General features: G+C 32.4%; 1 protein-coding gene across 1 annotated transcript; it reads right to left on the bottom strand.

Moving 5' to 3' along the window:
* Nucleotides 1-11,712: 11,712 nt before the first annotated feature.
* On the bottom strand, nt 11,713-14,090 carry LOC132312921 (large ribosomal subunit protein P2B-like). The gene is made up of 4 exons (XM_059811485.1): nt 13,937-14,090; nt 13,721-13,823; nt 12,400-12,629; nt 11,713-11,945 (listed from the first exon to the last, which is right to left on the bottom strand). The coding sequence occupies exons 2-4, from the start codon at nt 13,806-13,808 to the stop codon at nt 11,919-11,921; spliced, it is 345 nt and encodes a 114-aa protein (XP_059667468.1). The 5' UTR covers nt 13,809-13,823; nt 13,937-14,090; the 3' UTR covers nt 11,713-11,918.
* Between the last annotated feature and the right edge of the window lie 6,801 nt (nt 14,091-20,891).

Below are 20,891 nucleotides of genomic sequence, written 5' to 3' on the forward strand. Positions count from 1 at the left end.
TTTTATTTTCAAATTTTGGTTTTTGATTTTCTTTTGTTATTAGAATGCAAATATTAGGATATTGATTTGTTAATTCTGAAGATTATTCCTAAACTGATGCATTGTACTTTGTTATTGGATTAATTTAACATAAGAGCTGAATATAATATCTGCTAATCACACCTCTCCGTAATCACACATCTTTCTATGGATAGGTGTTCAACATTTTGACTGAAAGCATAGTTGGGTTGGGTTGGGTTGATACATGATACATATAGTAATTAGATGGTGGTGTTTTAATTGTTATGAGTGAAATTGTGAAACCTCTTCCTCACAACTTGAGTGTTTTCTTATTTTTAAGGTTAGCATCGGGTCTTAACATTTAGCAAGAATAAGGTTCAAGAAACATGCCTCGTCAGTCATCAGGTAATAAACTCTTACTTTTTCTAAAATTTTAATTGGCATTTTTAGCTATTGGTTACGTTTATTTATTCATGTTTTACATACTGATTTTTTGTTTTTGTTTTTGTTTCTACATACATAAATATAATATTTTTATGATGTGATACTCGAACAATTTATTAATTGGAATTAAAGACTTGGAAGTTTAGTTTTCAATTTCAGAATATATGTTTTACAAGTTTATTAACGCTTTTTAAAACTTTTCCTCTTTTGTCCTAATAATATAGGTCTCTTTTCTGAAAGGAAAGAGTTGATTGGAATGAGTGGAGTAGAGAAAAAGAAAATAAGTATGTTTTTTTTGCTTAGCTAATTGAATTATATAAATCCCTTTACCTTTGTAGCAGCGATGTTGGTTTTAAAATGACCAATTATGATAAGAAGTCTCTTTTCTGTTTCTCTTAATCAAATGTATATCTATACAAAGAGGATTACGTGATTCTTGATGAGGATGTCGATATCAACGTTGACTCTAGTGATACGACTGATGATGTTGATAATATGTTGATGTACTCAAATTAAGTCAAAGCACTTAGAATTGAAGAAAATTTAGAGTTGAAGACATACTATTGAGCATAGTGTCTAATTCTTTTAGTTATAAGAATCTCTGGTCGCTTCACACACAATTTTTCAGTTCCTGAAATTTTGAAACAATGGTTTGTAATATGATTCATCTACTTTGGCTCTTTTCTTTTTCATCTCTCAAAACCCTAATTTTATTTGTGAAAAAGAACAAGAAGACTCTATGCAATTTTAATTTATTTTTATAGCTTCTGAAATGTTGAAACTGAAACAGCAAAAAAAAGAGAGTCCACCAATAAGAATTACCCAACTTAGGACAAAATAAGCTCTCTGAGCGTCTTGAATAATATTGGCATGGAAGACTTGTATAGATATGGACTTGTAGACAGAAAGATATATAGTTAGGGGCACAAAAGTGTACGACAACTGTGAACCAACGATAGGGTTGTGAGCTTTTGGCTTGTTTCATGCATCAGATCTAGGAAGTGTACAACAATGAAATGGAAAGCTCTGATGCACTTAAAGTTACAGACAGAGACAATAATTAATATTATATATTTATAACTTATTTTACTAATCTAATATGAAACTATGTATATCATATATATATATATATATATATATATATATATATATATATATTTGTAATTTTATACTTATACTTAGATATATTTTGATTTAACCCATCCCATTGAGAAATCTTGGATCCGCCCTCGGTACCCCATGCCTGCTCTATGGTTCATGAGGTAAAAACCTAACTTTATATTTAGATCAAATATCTATAAACTTTTAAATTTTATCTATTTTTTAATCAAAAAAAAAAAAAAACTCATGTACTTGTAATGTCAATAAACTTTTTTAAGGAGTGTTAAATATAAAAAAAACTCATATACTTGTAATGTCAATAAACTTTTTTAAGGAGTGTTAAATATTAAAAAACTCATATACTTGTATTGATGTGTATGAGATATAAGAATACATGGTAACAATATATTATAGAATATATTCTAACAATACATGGTAACAATATATTCTATAATATATTCTAACAAGGAGAAATTGGTCAAGATAGTTTGAATCCAATTTAATAGAAAAGGTTAAAAGGATATTCATTTTTTGTAATTCATGGTTCTGGAAGGGTCTTAAGTGGCTTTTCAACTTCAACATATTATTAATTTAATCGATAACTCGGATGAATACAATGTCTCTTAGTTTGCTAATTAAATAATGAATCTATTTTAACGTTTTCTTCTAATACTACGATTGCGCATTTGAGCAGCTGAGTACCTGAAAATGCATCTATTTTAACGTTTTCTTCTAGAACCTGCCTGTAATTTATTTGGTTCACATATTTCTTTGTCCTTCACTGATCTGCTTTCTCGAAATAATGTGTCGTTACATTTCAAAATAATTTATTAATATCAGCAACTGTTGGAGCCTAAAATGAACATTTGATGTCACCAAGAGTGGAGTTCAGGCCAGCAGAAAGGTGAAAGAGGCATAACCAGATATTTCACTCCTAAACATGCCAGCAGTCATCACAGCAATGTCCACCCTCGGCCGATATAAAACAGATTCTTTCAACAAGAAGATATGATCCTAATTCCTCTAGCCGGGCGTGCATTTTCAATAAAGCAAGGGTGGGATGTAGCATATGACTAGCAACAAGTAGAATCGCCTACTTCTGTCCCATCAAGAATATCCGTATTGAGTGAAGTGACCAAATTAAAGTAACACTCGAGAGTCGAGTATCTACAAATGGGTAACCATTCCCAACCCATCACTTCAGTTGCAGGCCAGCCAACTTAGAAGATCATATCCGAGTCAATCCAAAGATGACGCCTTATGTTATAGTAGCCTTTATTACAAAACCATCTTGCCCTTCCACATGGCTCACATACAACTAAGGATCCAAGGGTATCAATTCTCACACACTATAAATAGAACATTCCTGTGAAGAAATCAAGGTCTTGCATCAAGACTTAGGTCACATAAATCTGGAGAAAAAACATCAAATCTAAAAATTATTTGAGAGCGGGAGGGCTCTTAGAGCATCTGTACATTGACTTATATTTACATATTACATTTAATACATTATTATTTTAATTAATTAAATATTATGTCTTGTTGAATTTTTCAATATAATATATTTAAAAGTAATGAGATATTTATAACTTATTATTTTTTATTAATTAAATTTATGAAAAAATGGTAATTTTTTTAATTGTGCATTTCAAATTGCAAGTACATTTTCACCTCAGTGGAAGTGCTTTGTATACCCTACAACTCATAGGTTCAATGCTTATTCCCTACACTTGCTATGCTTTTAAGTCATTATTTGCTCAAATAACACGTGCAGACACTGATGGATTAAGGACATATCTTTTTCAAATATTTAACCGTCCTACACCTCTAGACTCGGCTTTACATTGTTGTATAACTTAGCATTTTAAACATACTTCTTGACGTGACTCAAACACAACGTGAGTTAAACGAATTTAGATTGATCTTAAATAGGTTCGGGTCTATATTATTAAATCGCCTAGTTAATCGTATTATCTTTGGGTTGAGATGTTTCAACTCTTAACTATACATATCATAAATAAATTTATGTTTAAGTTTAAAAATAACTATTTAAATTTGTGTTTTATAATTTCTTCTTCTTCTTCCTTTTTTTTTTTTTTTTTTTTTTTTTTTTTTTTTTTTTTTTTTTGTAGACTAGGGACTATTTAATTGAAACTTATATTTTTTACGTATTTATTATTTGATGGAGTATTATTAATAATTTAAAAAATACAATTTTTTTTAAAAGTAAATAAGTCATTAAATGAGTTTGGAGACCTGTTTATGTAAATAGAATTTGGATGGAGGCTATTTTTAAAAACCCGGCCGAGGGTGGGGTTGTGGAAAGGGTAAACCCGCCTTGCCCCGGATTATGGTGTACTTTTACTAAATTGTCTTTACATTTTATGATATATTACTAAATTGTCTTTACATTACTAAATTGTCTTTTATGAAACCCTAACCCTAACACTAACCCTAGCCCCTCATTCTGTTTCACGGTCACGACGCTTAAGAGAAAGAGAGATGCGCGAGCAACTGTAGATACCGACGTCAAGATCAATCCATTGTCATTGATAACCCATCATCGTCGCCAATAACCCATCAAACCATCATCCTCGCTGAGATATTATTAAAATAGGTTAAGTGTGTGTGTGTGTGTGTGTAGGAGGAAACCTAGCCCTTATTTTGTTTCATGTCTCGAGTCTTGTGAAAAAAAAAAAGAAAAAAAAAAAAAAGAGTAGGGATGACAAAAATCCCCACCCCGGCAAGGCCCCACCCTGTTTGAAGTGATTTTGGAGAACCGAGTATGTAAATGAGGACGGGGATGGGGGCTACTTTGAAAAATCCGGTGGATTTGGGGGTGGTTATGGGGGTGAAAAAAAAATAAATGAGGATGGAGAATGAGATCCAGCATCAAACTGCCCCATTGTCATCTCAAATTAAATATGTTTGATTAGTGTTGAGGGTTAATATTAAATACGTCATGTTCGGATTGAGCTATTTAGTATAATACCTTTAAATCGACATGACACAATTATGATCCCAAACATGAATTGTCACTTCTACCCATAACCTTAGGTTTATACTTAATTTCATAGTGTACAGTTCTTTACAAAGGTGAGGCCAATGAAGACGGCCCTGTCCAATATATATAGGGTAAATTAGATTGACCTTCCCACTCATATAGTTCTTGTTCTCCTAATAGGAAAATCCAAATTTGCTTAAAATTCGTACTTTCGAAATTCAAAGATAGAAAATGGTAATATTAGTTAAATTGAATGAATATTAAGGATATTAAGGGAAAAAAAGAAGAAGAAAGCATGAATATTAAGGATATTAAGATTCCAATTTTTTTCTTTAGCTCCTTGTTGTTTTGGCTATTTAATAAAAGATTTCTTAGTTAAAAAAACACTCTCCATATTTTTCTGATTTAGTAGTGAGTTTTGTACCACTTAACATTCCCCTGTATTGTACATGCTTCATTGCTCCCTATGGCAATGACATATTTTGGTTCACGTATTTGCTAATATAATCTCACTAACTCTCAAATCAAACACCCCCTCCCGAATTTCACCAAATCATATCCATGTTTTCTTTTTAATTTTTCTCTCTTTCTAACAAAAACATGCATGGAATAAACTAAAAATAAGAATGATTAATTAACTTTTCAAAAAATTTAAATCAATAAGGGAGATGAACCCATCCACTGGATGGTGGAAGTGAACCTATGTTTGAGCCTCACATGCCCTATCTCATTAATGGGGAGCGATTGGTTTGAAATTTTTGTATATTTTATATCACTAAGCAATGGCATGTTGAACATTACATGGTTTCTCATGATTATAATTTTATCACATATACATGACCTTATGTTAATGTTGGTTAAGTACTCTCCACTCCTTATCTTAAATGCAAATGTATTTTAGGTTACACTTAAATAGATGAAGTAAGAGATTGCAAGATTTGAAAACGGTATAGGAAGGTGTCTTCAGTCATTTTATATTACCAAAAAAAAATTTTTACCAAAAAAAAATTTCTAAATACATTCTTAATGATGGATATTATGTGAGGAAAAAAAAAAATTGATATAACCAGGGAAAATTGTTGATATCCATTCAATGATTTTAACCCGTGTTTATAGAAGATCGACCATCCACAAAGGATGAACTGAACTTATCATACTACCTTGTGAAATTTTGATGTATTTCATATTAATTCGTTTAATTCTTCAAACTTAATCAGTTGCATATCTTCTAACTAAATTCTAAGATTTAATGGTTTGTAAATGAGGGGCTCATCTTATTTATAGCCATTCTCTTCCGCTGGGCAACTAGGATATATGCATTAGAATTCTCTTTTAAAATATCTACAAATCTACACTCTATTGCAACTCCCTAGAATCCTCCAACACACCCTACAATTCTCTACACAACACTTGGAAGAATTTACAGCCAAAGTCTCTATCTACAGAACTCTTGGAAGACTCTACCAAAATATCTACACCTATCATACCACAATTTGTCTCAAAGTAGGGCTGGTATAATCACACGATATGCCATAATTCCTACTACATTCAGTTTTGGTCCTCCTCTTGATTGCAGAGCCTTGGTATGGTATTTTCCATAGTTTTTCCTGTTGGAGATCTATATCAAAATGTTAATGTTGTCGTTGAGCAAACTGACGGATTTTCTTGTGAAACCAAGTTTGTTAGCATTGAAAATTTCAAATTGACTAAAGGTCGGATAAAACTTAAATTTTGAATAATAGGTATTTCGAGGATTTTTTTAGTTTAATATGTGATTAGAGATGGAAGGTGGCTGTTCGCATAGCATGGTTAGAATAAATTATAGCAGACCTAATCATCAATCGGTCACATATAGAGAACTGCAAAGAGGAATGGTTTGAATTGGTAACCCTAATTTCACTTTTCTTTACTCATTAATTCCAATTACCAAAATGAAAAAACTTACAAAACAATACAATCGTGGTTAACTTTTATTTTTAAAGTAATTGAGTCAAGTGGACTTTGAAACTGGTCACAATCGCAAGCTGAGCCCAAACCAAAACCACAAGCAAACGAGGTAAGTCCAAAGAGATTAAATCCTGGATACATTCAATTCATTTGCCTATATGGGGCGCAAATAAAAATTTATTGAATTTCAAAGAGATTATATACCAAAAATTCCAGTACACTCTCGGCACACCACGTTGCCCTACACTACATTCCGAAAAACATAAGAGAGTAAAAAATAAGAGAGAAAGTAGAAAAAAGGAGAGTCCTCATTCTATCTCTTTACTTTCTCTCTCTAATTTTTTTAAAAAAATTGAATTTTTTTTTATAAAGAAATTTAATGAATTAGAAGAGTAAAAGAAAAAATAAAAAAATAATTTTAGAAACCACAATATTTAAATAGGGGCATTGTATAAAAAAATTTCATATATCATATATATGAAAAAATTTTATAAAATATCTTGAGATATTCCTAAGGAAGGAAAAATGTCTCCATCACTTTTTGTTTGGTTGGACGTAATGGATACTAAAAATGTTTTTTTTTCCCTTCTTCCCTTGAATTTAGTCTAATAATAAAATACAAATAAATGAGGGATGTTTCTTCTCTCCTTGTTTCCTCTCAATCTTCACTTTCTTCCAATTAAGCATGAATGAATTATTTTATACCTCCTCCCATTTATTCCTTCCCAATCCTTTTCTCCAATCAAACATACTATAAAATTGTGAGAGAGTAAAAAACGGAGAAGATAGAAAACAAAGAGAGAGAGAAAATCGCAATTGAGAGAGAAAACAAAGAAGAGAGAAGAGAGAGCCAAGGTTCAGAGGACAAAGAGAGCGAGAAAGTAAAAGTCGGATCTCTGTCTTGTAGGTTATGTTTAGACGGATTAGAGTGAGTACCTCTCTTAACCCGGTACGAATTAACTCGTTTATGAGTCAGATTTCTCAACAGTGCAAGTTTCACTGGAGGATAACCATTTTGGGACCAATATTTCACCTACGGTTGCAACTCGGGCGGGCCCAACCGAAATAACCCGAGCCTAGTCCAAAGTTTTATGGGCTTGGGTAATGTTTTTCTAATTTTGTTTGGGCATGGGCTATATACTTTGAGCCCAAATTCAATTCGGACTGGGCTTGGATTAATATGGATGAAGCCCGAAGCCCAACCAGAGCCCGAAAATATTATATATATTTATAATTACACTTAAGTCACAATAGTGTAGTAGTTAAGTGTAACGGGTGGGCGCTTGCCCATTTACCTAAAAGCTCGAACTGTTAGGTAAGGCTGCATACCCCCCCATTTATACCCAATCTCTTTCCCATCCGATTCCGATGTGGGACAAAATGACCCTTGTTACATTCTCCCCCACCCAAACTAGCAACACCCTCGTTGCGGTTGGTGGCGTTGTGGTTAGGCCACCCTGCCTACCCTGGTGGACTCACCCGGACGCCTTCCGGGCCGAGCGCTTGGCGTGGCACCGGATCAAGGACTGAACCTGACTCTGATACCAACTGTAACGGGTGGGCGCTTGCCCATTTACCCAAAAGTTCGAACTGTTAGGTAAGGCTGCATACCCACCCATTTATACCCAATCTCTTTCCCATCCGATTCCGATGTGGGACAAAATGACCCTTGTTACATTAAGTTAGTAGTGTGTTTGAGATTTATACTTAAGGTTTTAAGTTCAAGTCATGGATATAGTGTTAATTGATTTATTTTTTAGTGAGGGTTTGGACTGAAGATTTTTTATATGGGCCTAACCTGAGAGGAGTACCAAGCCCGCCCAACCCGCCTGAGTTTTCACCACTATTCATGGACTTTCTTAAAATTAGTTTTTATATATGTGAAATCAATTTAATTGAATTGTGCATCAACACATGGTGACACATACAAGGCTCACCAAATACCTACTCAAATTTGAAGGCCAAATGTCAAATATATGGAGAGTTATACATAAAAATACGTCAGTTTAGTGTTGTACAAAGGTTCCATCTTACATGAAATTCATGTTCAACACTTTCCATTTATCATTTACATTTATTGCAACAAAGGAGACATATGTAAATATAATGCATACTGAGGGGTGCTCACATGCAAAGTTCTGTCTAGATGATGTATTCAAGACAAGGACTTAGAAATATGTGAATGTCCAAATCAATTTTTCATTAATTTTTTATATTATTATTTTAACTCCAAATCTTTAAATTAATCATTAATTTAGCTGCTCCTATCAATCAACTGTTATATATCACCATTGATAATTTATGATCGGAAGCAAATTATCTCATTTTGGTTGAATAAGGAGGACTAACCAGAGTCAAGAATTATTGTAAAATTACACAAATATTCTTAAATAAGGAAAATAATTTTTGCACCAAATACAATTTTTATTTGGTCATTTATATAACAAATAAGGGAGTGAGGTTCTCCACATACTTGTATTTAGTATAAATAACTAATTAAAAATCATTTGATTTAATTGAAAATTTTGTTTTTTTATATCATTGAGTCGCATAAATCCAATTCTTTAACTAGGATAAGGCATGTTGAATTTCCCATGAATATAATTATATCACATATGCATGAGCTCTTTTATTTTGATGTACATATAAATATAAATAGATACTTGTTAATTTGGTAAAGCGTGAAAATATGCCAGGTTAATAGCTAGTGTGATACACAATTATTTAACACTTTTTACAGAAAGTAAGAACCAATTTTTGTCTTGGTTAATGGTTGATATTTTAAACCTACCTTGTAAAAACAAACTTGAGTTGTGGAAAACGAAATCTGATCAACTTAGTGACCGCGATATTTGTAAGTGCTCTCTACTTCTTGTCTTAAATCCGAATGTGTTTGACGTTAGGGTGTTATTTAAATAGATGGAGTAAGAAATTGGAAGACTTGAAAATGGTGTATGAAGGTGCCTTCTGTCATATTATACCACAAACTGCTAAGCCAAACAACTGTTATGAAGTGTGAAAGATTTAGAGTTTTGTAAAAATTATAATATTTTGGTGTATTCTATACTTGGGTTTAAAATGTAAATTTTTAAGTTTTTATTTAAGAGTATTCTAGATTTTTGACATAACCATCCCCTGTAAAGGAGTGATGGTTTCATTGTTTCACCAAGATTGGTAATAGTTCTGGAGAGAAAATGGTTTGGGGTCGTGGAATTTGAAAGAGTTGTTAAGAGGTTTTGTTACCCCATTCCTCCTGGAATGTTCATTGTTTAAAAAATGAATCACAATTCACAACATTTGTAAAAATCTAATTTTTTAATATAATATTACCTTTTTAAAATTATATTTTATTCTAGCATGATTCATATACAATTCAATTTGACAATTTTAGTTCAACTATAATTCATTTCTATAATATTACTTCAATTAAAAACATTTAAAGTATGTTTCTATATATATATATATACATATATATATGACGAATCGAATCCCAGTAAAATCGTTAAAGACAATTGAAACAAAAATATAAATATATATATATATATATATATATATATATATATATAAATCCACATAGTATAAATAAATAAATAAAGAATATAAAAATCCACATCTAAAGTATTAATACAAGGTTAGTTGCACATGCACTCAAAAAGGAAAAAATAAAAAAAAGGAATCAATGCATCGGTTTAAAGACAATTGAAAATAAAAAAAAAAATTGGGAAAAGAATGCATTTTACACACTCGAAAAGGGAAAAAGAAAAAGAAAAAAATAAAAGGAAAGAATGCATAATAGAGACCGAAAAAAAAAAAAAAAAAAAAAAAAAAAAAAAAAAAACAAAAACAAAACAAAACAGGAACAAGGCCACAAGAGAATGAAAGACAATTAAACAGTAAGGAATTATTGTCCTACAAAGTTGAATTTTTAATACTCAAAAAAAAAAAAAAAAAGTATTGAATTAATTACAAATATTGTGATTGATTTTTCAACTCATCACAATCACGATCGCAAGTGTGTCAAGAACGGATTCCACCATTATGTATACACCTTTTAGCATACCACTACTAGTTTTTTTCACTTTTTCGAGTGTTTAGTTGTGTTATGCAGGTAGGTCCCAAGAGTCATGAGATGATGACCACCACCACCCTCCATTCGTCTCGGATTGACAACCATTTTGATACCAATACTGCACCACCATTAATGGACTTTCATGTAGTAGGAGACCCACGAAGTTGGAAGAAGCCAGCGAAGAAAAGAAGGAAAAACTGAAAACAGTTTACTGTTATAAATGAGGGGCCAAATAGATTGAGAGTTTTTTGTTTTAGGTAAATTGTGATAATATATAAGAGCACTAATACAGTAAAAAAAATGACACTAAAAAGGAACACATCGAGAGGTCTATTATCCTAACACATAAAGTAAATGAAGAATGAAATGAAAAATTATCCTAACACAACAGAAGTAAATGAAGAATGAAATGAAAAAGCGAAGCATATTCAACTCTCAATCAGAGTGTGTTTGTTTTAGACTTTTTCCTAGGATGGGACTCGATAGAATTTTGCACACAAATTTCAATCCCATTAACTTCTGAAATGAAAAGTGAAGCATATTCAACGCTCAATCAAAATTTGAAACAACTCAGTTTGGCAAATCAAATTGAATTTATTTTTGTATAATTGATTAAAAAAGGAAAATTAGGAGCGACAGCCTCTTTTAAAAGCTTTAAGTTTTGAGCTACATTCCAATTTCCGAGGGTATTAGTGTCACAATTCAATTAGACCAACATCATCCTATCATACTTATTTACAATAAATTCAAAGAGGGAATATATTAAAATTTGTTGATTAATGTCCCAAAAATTCCAGGCCTCTCTAAGGAGGACAACACGTGCTAAAAAAATTCTTTGCATTGCCTTGAGATCCTAAAAGATGACATAATATGGAACTTATTTCAATCAAGTCCACATACATTGCATGATGTGTGACACAGCTCAGCCCATTTGGGAAGATTAGGACACAAAAAAACTGATGGCAAACTAGAATTTAGTTTCTGAAGTACAAGAAGCCACAGCAATTACTGGCTATGACTTCACCACCCCCATCTTCAATTAACTCACCTTAGAACAATGCTGACAACAAAGCCACACAAATACATGCATTCTTCCAAATAAATTGCCCTGTCTCATAAACTTGAACCAAATTGGAAGAGCAGAAAATATTTCAAACGAGACAGCAAAGTAAATTCATTTTTCTAAAGAAAAACTCATAAGATCCATAAATCAAAATTTAAAACCAAAGCTAAGATACTCTTCTACAGAATATAACCCATAACTGTAATAGCTCCGGCAAACAGAAAACTTAAGCGTCTTTTAGATCTGAATCAAAGGGGAAAGGTTTCATACAAAAAGTCAGTCGCCTAAACTTAGTCGAAGAGACTGAAACCCATATCCTGCAGCAAAACAGAAGGGCAGAAAAATTAATTACATAAAAAATGGAAGTAGAAACATTTTATATAAATAAACAATGCACATTGAATAGTGTTTCTAATAAGATAGGCCGCCACCTACAGTGGCAAGGGGGGTCTGTATCATCATCATACAATTCATGATAGGGTTAAAGAAAATATGCAAAATAGCATCCCCAAGCACGCCTATACTCACAACATAACTCGTTCGCACTAAAATTCAAAAGTGTATATAAATATTTAATTTTAATATGTATTCGAGATTGAGGAGGATTTATTATTTGCCAAATACAATAGTTGATCCCCTTTTTTCTCTATCCATTATAAAGACAGGCAACCATGTCAAATATAAGTGAACTGATATAATGCAAATAAGTGGATGACATAGGACACCACAGCCAAAACCAAAACAATGTGATAACTTGGAGCAAAGACTTACATCATCAGACTCCTCTTTCTCTTCCACCTTTTCCTCTTTCTTGGACTCAGCTGCGGCTGGAGCAGCAGCGCCGCCACCACCGCCAGCAGGTGCAGCCATAGCAACAGCGCCGCCACCAGAAGGAACTGATGCCAACTTTTCCCGGCCAGATGCAATCAGCTCTGTTATGTCCTTACCTTTAACTTCAGACAGAAGAAGCTTTATCATATCTTCATCAGCTTCAGCTCCAACTGTATGGAAGACCAAGATTTCACAATATTATAGTCCATCGCCAACGCTCCTTATATAGTAAATAATTGAAGATATATGGACACATCTAGATTTTAGGCTATCCAACACAAATGAGAATGTGCGTAAACAAAACATATATAATTCACCGATATTATTGTACTTTGATATCACTAATGTTCAACTAAAGTGTAAACAAGCTACGAATAAAGAAAGACAACACAAATGTGATTGATGTCTTTTGGGTGTCCAGGACTTGACATGTAAATTTGAACGATACAGATTCAGCCAAAATTAAAAACATGCAAGTCAAACATACATACAAAGTAATCATGCCGACCAGTGCAGCTGTGGCCATTTAAAAAATACATTAAACAAACCCAAACGCTAATTCAAACTATTAAAAGATAAGAAGCTCTACAATGAGAGATTATAAACAATTTGCATCATCCCACAATATACAAAGAATGCATGATGCGTGACTTATTACATAACATAAATTTTTTCCCTAGATCATTCCAGTAAATATTAGGTATAAACATATGCAACGAACCATTAAAATAGACCAGAAATCATACCAACCCAACATAAATTATAAATTCAGATCCTTACTACTCTCCACGATTTCCTTTCAAATTCACAAAAAAAATGGCAAATTGGTATTGATTTGCATTACAAGCCTCACATATAATACCATCAAAACTACACTACTGCATAAAAAGATAGTGATGCTGATTATGCAAAGTTGTACAACATAACCCAGAGTTCTATATTAACCCATTATATACAAGTAACCTTAAAAATCTGAGAATTATGACATAAATTTTAGAATGAAAAACTGACTAAATAGAATGCAATAAAAATATAAAAGCCCACCAAATCGCAAAACAAAATTGGTATTAAGCGCAAAACCACAATACTATGAAACCCATTAACCCGAGGGAAAAAAGCCCAAATTGTAAAGACAGACTAAATATAGAACAAACAGTCTATTAGACCTCCAACTATAGATCCAAATGTATATGTGTGTGTGTGTGTGTGTGTGTGTATATATCTGTGTGTGTATATATATATATATGGTGAGAGAGAGTACCAGAGCCGAGAATGTTCTTCAAATCATCGGCTGAAGGACAGGTGTTCCCACCCAACACAGCGAGCAAATATGCGGCGACAACCTTCATCTGTGCTCAGAATAACTAACAGAGTCAAAAACTGTTAGCGATAATATATGTGTAGAGCAAATATATATGTATATATATAGATGTGTGTGTATATTTGTCTGTGTGTAGAGGGGGAGAGAAAAGAGTACCTTGAGAACTCTGGATCTGCAGAAAGACAGGAGACGAATACAAACCAGAATGGAAGGAGGCCGAGAATGTAGTCAATATATAGCTAGGGTTTTGGTTCGATTAGGTTTCTTTCTTCCCGGGCGAGCAGAACAAATCCGGCCCGATCCGGGTCAATGAATCAAATCCAATCTATTACTCCACTACTAAAAGTATTTATTTTCTCATAAATAAGGAATAATGAACTCGTAATTATTTATAGTGCAAATTTCACGAAACTCTCAATACTATCACTTTTTTTTTATCAAATATCCCTAACTTACTTTATAAAACCCCCTAACATTATGAAAATTGATCACATTGCACCATATTTGTGAGAAAAGGACAAAAATACCCTTCTGATATACCAAATCAATTAAAAAAGCTAAAATAAGTTTTTTGCCAATTACTAAAATACCCTTGATGACATTTAAGTCACCAAAGCACGAAACGACCGCATTTTGTGTGTTGATGCGGACAGAGCAATATACAGAGAGAGAGAATAGTTTTAGATAGAAAAAGTGAAGGTTATGTGATGACTTCATCGGGCATGGAGGTGAAGAAGAGGAGCCAAGATTGATGGAGAATTGGCGGAGGCGGCAGCGTATGTGGGCTTTGGTGGTGTTGACGATGCACAGAGAGTAGCGGCAGAGGGCGGTGGTGAAAGTGACGTCAGAGGGCTGCGCCGGCGGTGAGGACGTCGTGATATATGTGGTGTGATGATGAAGTTGAGAACACCAACAGAGAGGCGGCAGAAAGCGACGTCAAAGGATTTTCGACGGCAGCAATCAAAGATGACGGGATGGGTCACGGTAGAGAGCGCGGAACAATGGTGAGCTCGGCTGTTAATGCAGCTGGTTCGGCCGTGGATGACTCGGCCTTGAATGGCTCCTGCTGACTGTGATCTGACCGGCAGTGGCGATTGTAGGGAGCTGGGCACGGTGATGGCTGTCATGATTGGGTCAGATGAAGGTCAATTTCGAAAACGGGTTTCAGTTCCGAAGCTTGGAGTACCACTCCACAGGGTTTAGCATTGCTAATTTTGATGGTAGGTGCAACGTAATCAGCGACGAGGACGGCTTGCGGCCATCCGGTATGTGGAGTTGCTGGTAGTTGGAGATAGAATGAGTGCCATCAAGAAGAGGCAGAGCCACTGCCTTTCGGCGCAAATTTACATCTAGAGATAAACCTCCAATCAACTACAGGCAACCAAAGCGACGCTAAACAAACCGACAATGATTGATCCGACATCGAGTATGTTGAAAGCAACGCCATTTGCTGTAGGAGGTACAGTTGCTGATTCTTCAGACAAAGACCCGTTGATTGAGGAAGGACTTCCTGTATCCAGAGACAACTCAAGAGGCAATCGTTTTGTGCTTTGGTGACTTAAATGTCACCAAGGGTATTTTAGTAATTGGTAAAATACCTATTTTGACTTTAAAAATTGATTTGGTATTTCAAAAAGGTAATTTCATCCTTTTATCATAGGTATGGTACAATGTGATCAGTTTTCATAGTGTTAGGAGTTTTATAAAGTAGGTTGAGGATATTTGATACAAAAAGTGATAGTAGTAAGGGTTTTGTAAAATTTGCCCTTATTTATATTACGGTACCTACATCAAGGGATAAGGACATTATTGTAGTTTTGAAAAATGTTTAATTTATTATTATTATAATTGTATTTTTATTTCTTTAACAATGGCAAGAAGCACTTTTAACACATTTGGTCGAATAAAATATTGAGTGCACCAGGTGTACACGGCATCGTATTATTTAAATCTTACGGACACCCCGATATTTTTATTTTGAAGGTAAAAAAGTGTCACTAATTTTTTAATTATGGTGAGGATTTGAAAATAAATTATTAAGAAAATATTAACTCAAGGAGGTTATAGATATTAAATATAATGATATATTATGCTTTGTTTTTGGTAGGATGGAGTAAAAAATAGATGCAACCGATGGAAGGAAAAAAAAAAAAAAAAAATTGAAAGAGGCATTCCTATCAACGAAAAGAATCTTTCACTTGGTTGAGTTAAAGCAAGACAGAAAAAAGATATATATATATATATATATATATATATTTGAAAATTACTACCAAATCTTATTTTTCTCTGTAAAAATAAATAAGTCCTAGAAAATTTCTTTCGGATCAATAAATCCTACTTCTGAATTTTTTTTCCATTGTACGAAAATCATCCATGTATACCCTTTTTCATAGAAGTAAAATTTTGTGATTATAAATTTATTCAAAATTTGATATATAATTTATTTTTTATATACATTCCTTTAAGTTTTTATTACTTGATTATATTGCATTTTAAGTTTAAATAATAATTAATTTAATTTAAAAACCCTTGTGTAGAATACATGATTTTAATACAAAAAATTGTTTATTTTATTAAGAAAATCAATAAAAATGTTTTTTTTTTTTCTTGTTATTCAAATTTTATGTCTTATTTTGTAAGTGTCTATTTGAAAATTTGATTTTATATCTAATTCAGTGAGAGAAAACCATAGTCAAGTTGATGATTCATTTCTTAAAAAGAAAATGTTTGGTGGTTGTTGTTTACGTATTATATAAACTAAAGAAATGTTAGGATCTAATGAATTTGTGCAAATGTTCCGAAAATAATTTCATCTGCATAACATTAAGCAAGTCAAAATAAAATTTAAATAATCTTTGAAATTGTATTTATTTTTGATAAGAAATTTATACACCCACTTTGCTCATTTAGAAACTTGAATCTTCACCATCTATTTTAAAAGATAGAGAATGTAGAAAAAATACCACTAAGACACAAAGCCCTTGTTATTTCAATTAATATATTCTAGGATGAATTTTGAATTGTCTTCTTGTATGTCAGGCCCGCCAAGTCTTTTGGCTTGTCACGCACGACCTAATTTTGAACCTTCTGGTTTGAAGGTGATGCTCAAACTCTTGTGGAAGCTTTGCACGTCGGTTCTAGGTGCCTTTCAAGCATTGCCTCATGAATTTATGATATTCACACTGACCTGAACCTCTTCTCATGGGTTAAGGTGTCTCATGTGCGGCGGCAAGGTAATCAAACAGCCCATGCCCTTGCATCGCTCTCTTCTTCGTGCTTGTGTGCTGATTCTGTAATCTCCCATCTTCCAGCGGAGGTACTTCAGTTGATGGAATTGGACTACCGTCCTATTTTCTATTAGTTTTCTTCTGTTTGCCAAGAAAAAATAATTTTGCAAGATCATGCCACGAGGGGTGACGCGGTCTGAAAAGGACTCTACATGACATTTGCTTTGCAAGTGTAATGAATTATAGTTTCCCAAAGTATTTAAAAGTTGTAAAGATAGTTATAATTGCATGTAGATAGATACTCTTCAAAATATTAACCTATAAAATAAAAATGAGACAGAGGTAAACATAAAAGTGAAATTTGAAATCAAAATGATTTGTAAGGGAGATTTGGACGAGACTGTTAAATTAGAAAATATATATATATATATATATATATATATATATATATATATTACAAAGCCCTGGTAAAGGTTAATTATGCCTTTATTTTTTAATGCGTTATAATAAAAAAATCAAATACCTCTTCTTTTCGTCCTCACTAGCTAAAGGTTATTTATGCCTTTATTTTTTAATGCATTATAATAAAAAAATCAAATACCTCTTCTTTTCGTCCTCACTAATCTTGCGCTCCAAGAATGTTAACCCGAACAAATAAATAATTAAAACAAACCTAAGAGCATTTTCGTCCTTAAAAATGTGTGAAAGGTCATTTATGCTTCATTTTTTAATGCTCCATGATAAAAAAAAATTTCTCCCTCCAACTTTCTCTGTACAAATCAACCCTCCCTTATACTCCACTTCAAACCTTACATGTAAGACCCGTGTAAAATACATATATATATATTTATATCATATATTTATTTACTTAATATAATTTAATGGTTATCTCTGTTTTAATTTAAATGGGTGATTGTGATAAAGTTTGTTAAATAATTTAAATTTAAAAAAAAAAACTAATTTATCTCACCAGACTCCTTATATCTCTATAACTCTCTAATACGTTTTATTTATATATATAAAAAAAGATATATTAGCACGATAACGGGAGAAGAAGGGACCAGAGAGAGTGATTTGACGTCGTGTTTTCCTGCAGTAGCCGGGGGAAAGGAACGGTAATCGGGAAGTCGCGTAGAAAGGAAGAATTATTTATACCAGGCAAGTTAATCTTGCATTGTACTCTTATATATATTTGGAACTTGCTTTTGATGAATTTTGTATGTTTTAATAAATAGTAGGAAAAATATATATATATATATACTTAATGATAGTTATGATTAGGATAATATAGTTGTATAGGTTGTTGTCTTGAATTTAATTGGACGAGAATTATTTATTACTAAAGATTAGATAAAAATTCAATTGTAGAAACTTTGGTTATTGGTTTTGTTAAATTTGTAAAGATTGGTTATGTTATTATTATTTTAGTAAATTGATATATAAGGTTACAAGTTACGATTTATTGATCTCATCCAAACAATCAGAATGATTATTAATATTTAGTTATTGTTATGAACTATTTGTCTGATGTAATCTATGAGATATGGTTGGAGGACTAGATCATAGAATTATAAATTGTGTATTATGTATATAAACTCTGGATCTATATATATACATATATACATGTATGTATAATTCTTGTAGGCATGTACATGAAAGCAAGCATCTTTATATGGATATATGTATATATGTTTAGATACGAACATATGAATTAGGAACTGAGCCATGTCTACTAGTTGGCAGTACTATTGTAACATGATTAGGATATTTATATGATTTAATATTAACCAAATTGAATACTCTTACTTTTTGGTCCTTCATACCTCTATATATATATAACTTGCGAAAATTGAGTTTAGAGACTTTGTCTGTCTGTGATTGATATATATATATATATATATAAAGTATTGCATTGTATACATGATTACTTTGGTTCATGTTAATCATGTAGCAGGACTGGGTAATGTGTGCATCAATGGCATATGTTTATACATATGTTTATTTGATATATTATACATGTGAGTTTAGTCCCTAATTACAGTGACTTGTACGCACGTGATGGCTAGATTGCAAGTTACTCTTCTGTTTTTTTTTTTCATATTTCGTTGATATTGAAAACAGATTGAAATAAAATACTATTTGATTAAAGGAAATAAAATAGAATACTATTTCTTTATATTTTATTATTATTCTTTTAAATTGATTTTTAAACTAAAGGAAATAAGGAAAAATAGTATTATTATTCTAAAAATATTGGGGTATGTCCAGAATTTGGTACTCTAAGTGGTTGGGTCATTAGAGTTCTGTTTTTAAATTAAAAGTGTATTTGGGTGCATTAACTATTAATTTGAATTATTAATTAATGATATCTCTCATAATTCACTATAATTAATAATGATGAGTTTGGATTAGTCGGAGGGCAGTCAGGGACTGACCCTACGATGACTCTTGGGTATGGTCAGGGACCTACCTATTTGGGAGTGCACTACCCTTTTGTTATGGCCATGGGTCTAATGAGCCCTTATTGTGTGGACGTGATTAGGGATCATCTGGGGAGTAGACGTACAATCCAGCCACACGTGTGTTTTTGGTAGTCAGGGACTATACGATTCACACCATTTTATTGGACGGGAGCCCGGGGCTCATGTGAGATATGCCGATTTATAAAAAAAAAATAAAAGATGGTTATTTATTAAGTTTATAACTAACTGGGTTATACACATTTGAATAATGAACTTAATTGAGTTGCTTATATATACAGGAATATAAGGTAAGGTTAATTTGCTGAACGATGATTGTGTTTAGCATTTATTGCTGAGCTTGTGAGCTCACCCCATTATCACATTTCAGGTACACGTTGAGTAGGAACGTGATGGGATTACGTGATGGGAACGGATTTTAGCTCGTTACGCATTGATTTATTTTAGCTCGGTTTTTCCTTTATTCTGATTATTGTAATAAAATTAATGTTTTATGAAACTTTATTGAGTTGATTCAGTGGTCATAGATGATTTGTTTTACTAGAGGGAATTGCACCTCTATTTATGGATTTGTATAAAATTTGTCAGACTCTCATGTTTGTTAAGTTGAATGACGGGATTCATTGTAGTTCTATTATGGAGGATGTATGTTGAGAATTGATGGAAGTTATACCTTAGATTTTTATGCAGGACAAGTAGTTCTTGTATTAAAATTTGGGGTGTGACATTACATTTATGGATTAAGTTCAAACCAGTCTTTAATTTTCCTTGTACTGCTTATGCAGGTCTCCATGGCTGCAAGAGACTAGTGGGAAGAAAAGCCATGAAATGATGTAAGCAAAAATTTCTCCCTCCAACTTTCTCTATACAAATCATCCCTTATTCTCTTTATATCATGTGAGTACTTTTCTCAAAATTCAATTTATTTTATTCAGTTTTCTATTTGAGATATACATTTATGTGGTGTTCGGAAGGACCAAATCAGTGTCATGAAATTAGAGTTGAAGAAAATTTCAAATTCAAAACACCGATCAAATGTAGCATTAGACAAATTGTTTACGATTGGGTAAAAGAAAATTTTTTAGTACTCAATTTAACAAATAAATTGATGTTTGGATTATACAAATATAGTCCAAGAATGTTTAAAAAAAAAATTCATAACAAAGCTTGCCTCTCAAAATAGAAGCGGAGGGCTCAAACTCATAACAAAGATTGCCTCTCAAAAATCATTGAAAAAAATAATCAAGAATATTGTGGCTAAACTGTCACAAAAATGGCAATTTCAGTGGCATTGCAAAGCATTACACTTGGGAGCTCGAGGTAAGTTGTCTTTTTATAGTTCACTCCTTTTATGCCCTCAACATCAGTAAAAATACCGATCCTTAGGTAACTTAGCTTGCTTGC

Source organism: Cornus florida, unplaced genomic scaffold (assembly GCF_030987335.1).
Source record: "Cornus florida cultivar Cherokee Brave unplaced genomic scaffold, ASM3098733v1 CherokeeBrave_3.0.0_Hap2_Chr06, whole genome shotgun sequence".
In the NCBI taxonomy this organism is placed as follows: domain Eukaryota; kingdom Viridiplantae; phylum Streptophyta; class Magnoliopsida; order Cornales; family Cornaceae; genus Cornus; species Cornus florida.

What these genes read in the sequence shown, in the direction of transcription:
- LOC132312921 (XM_059811485.1), bottom strand. Translation starts at nt 13,808, where the DNA reads ATGAAGGTTGTCGCCGCATATTTGCTCGCTGTGTTGGGTGGGAACACC. An exon ending in GAAGAACATTCTCGGCTCTG is followed by an intron (nt 12,630 to 13,720) that starts GTACTCTCTCTC and finishes TCTTCCATACAG; the next exon opens with TTGGAGCTGAAGCTGATGAA. An exon ending in AGAAAGAGGAGTCTGATGAT is followed by an intron (nt 11,946 to 12,399) that starts GTAAGTCTTTGC and finishes GTTTTGCTGCAG; the next exon opens with GATATGGGTTTCAGTCTCTT.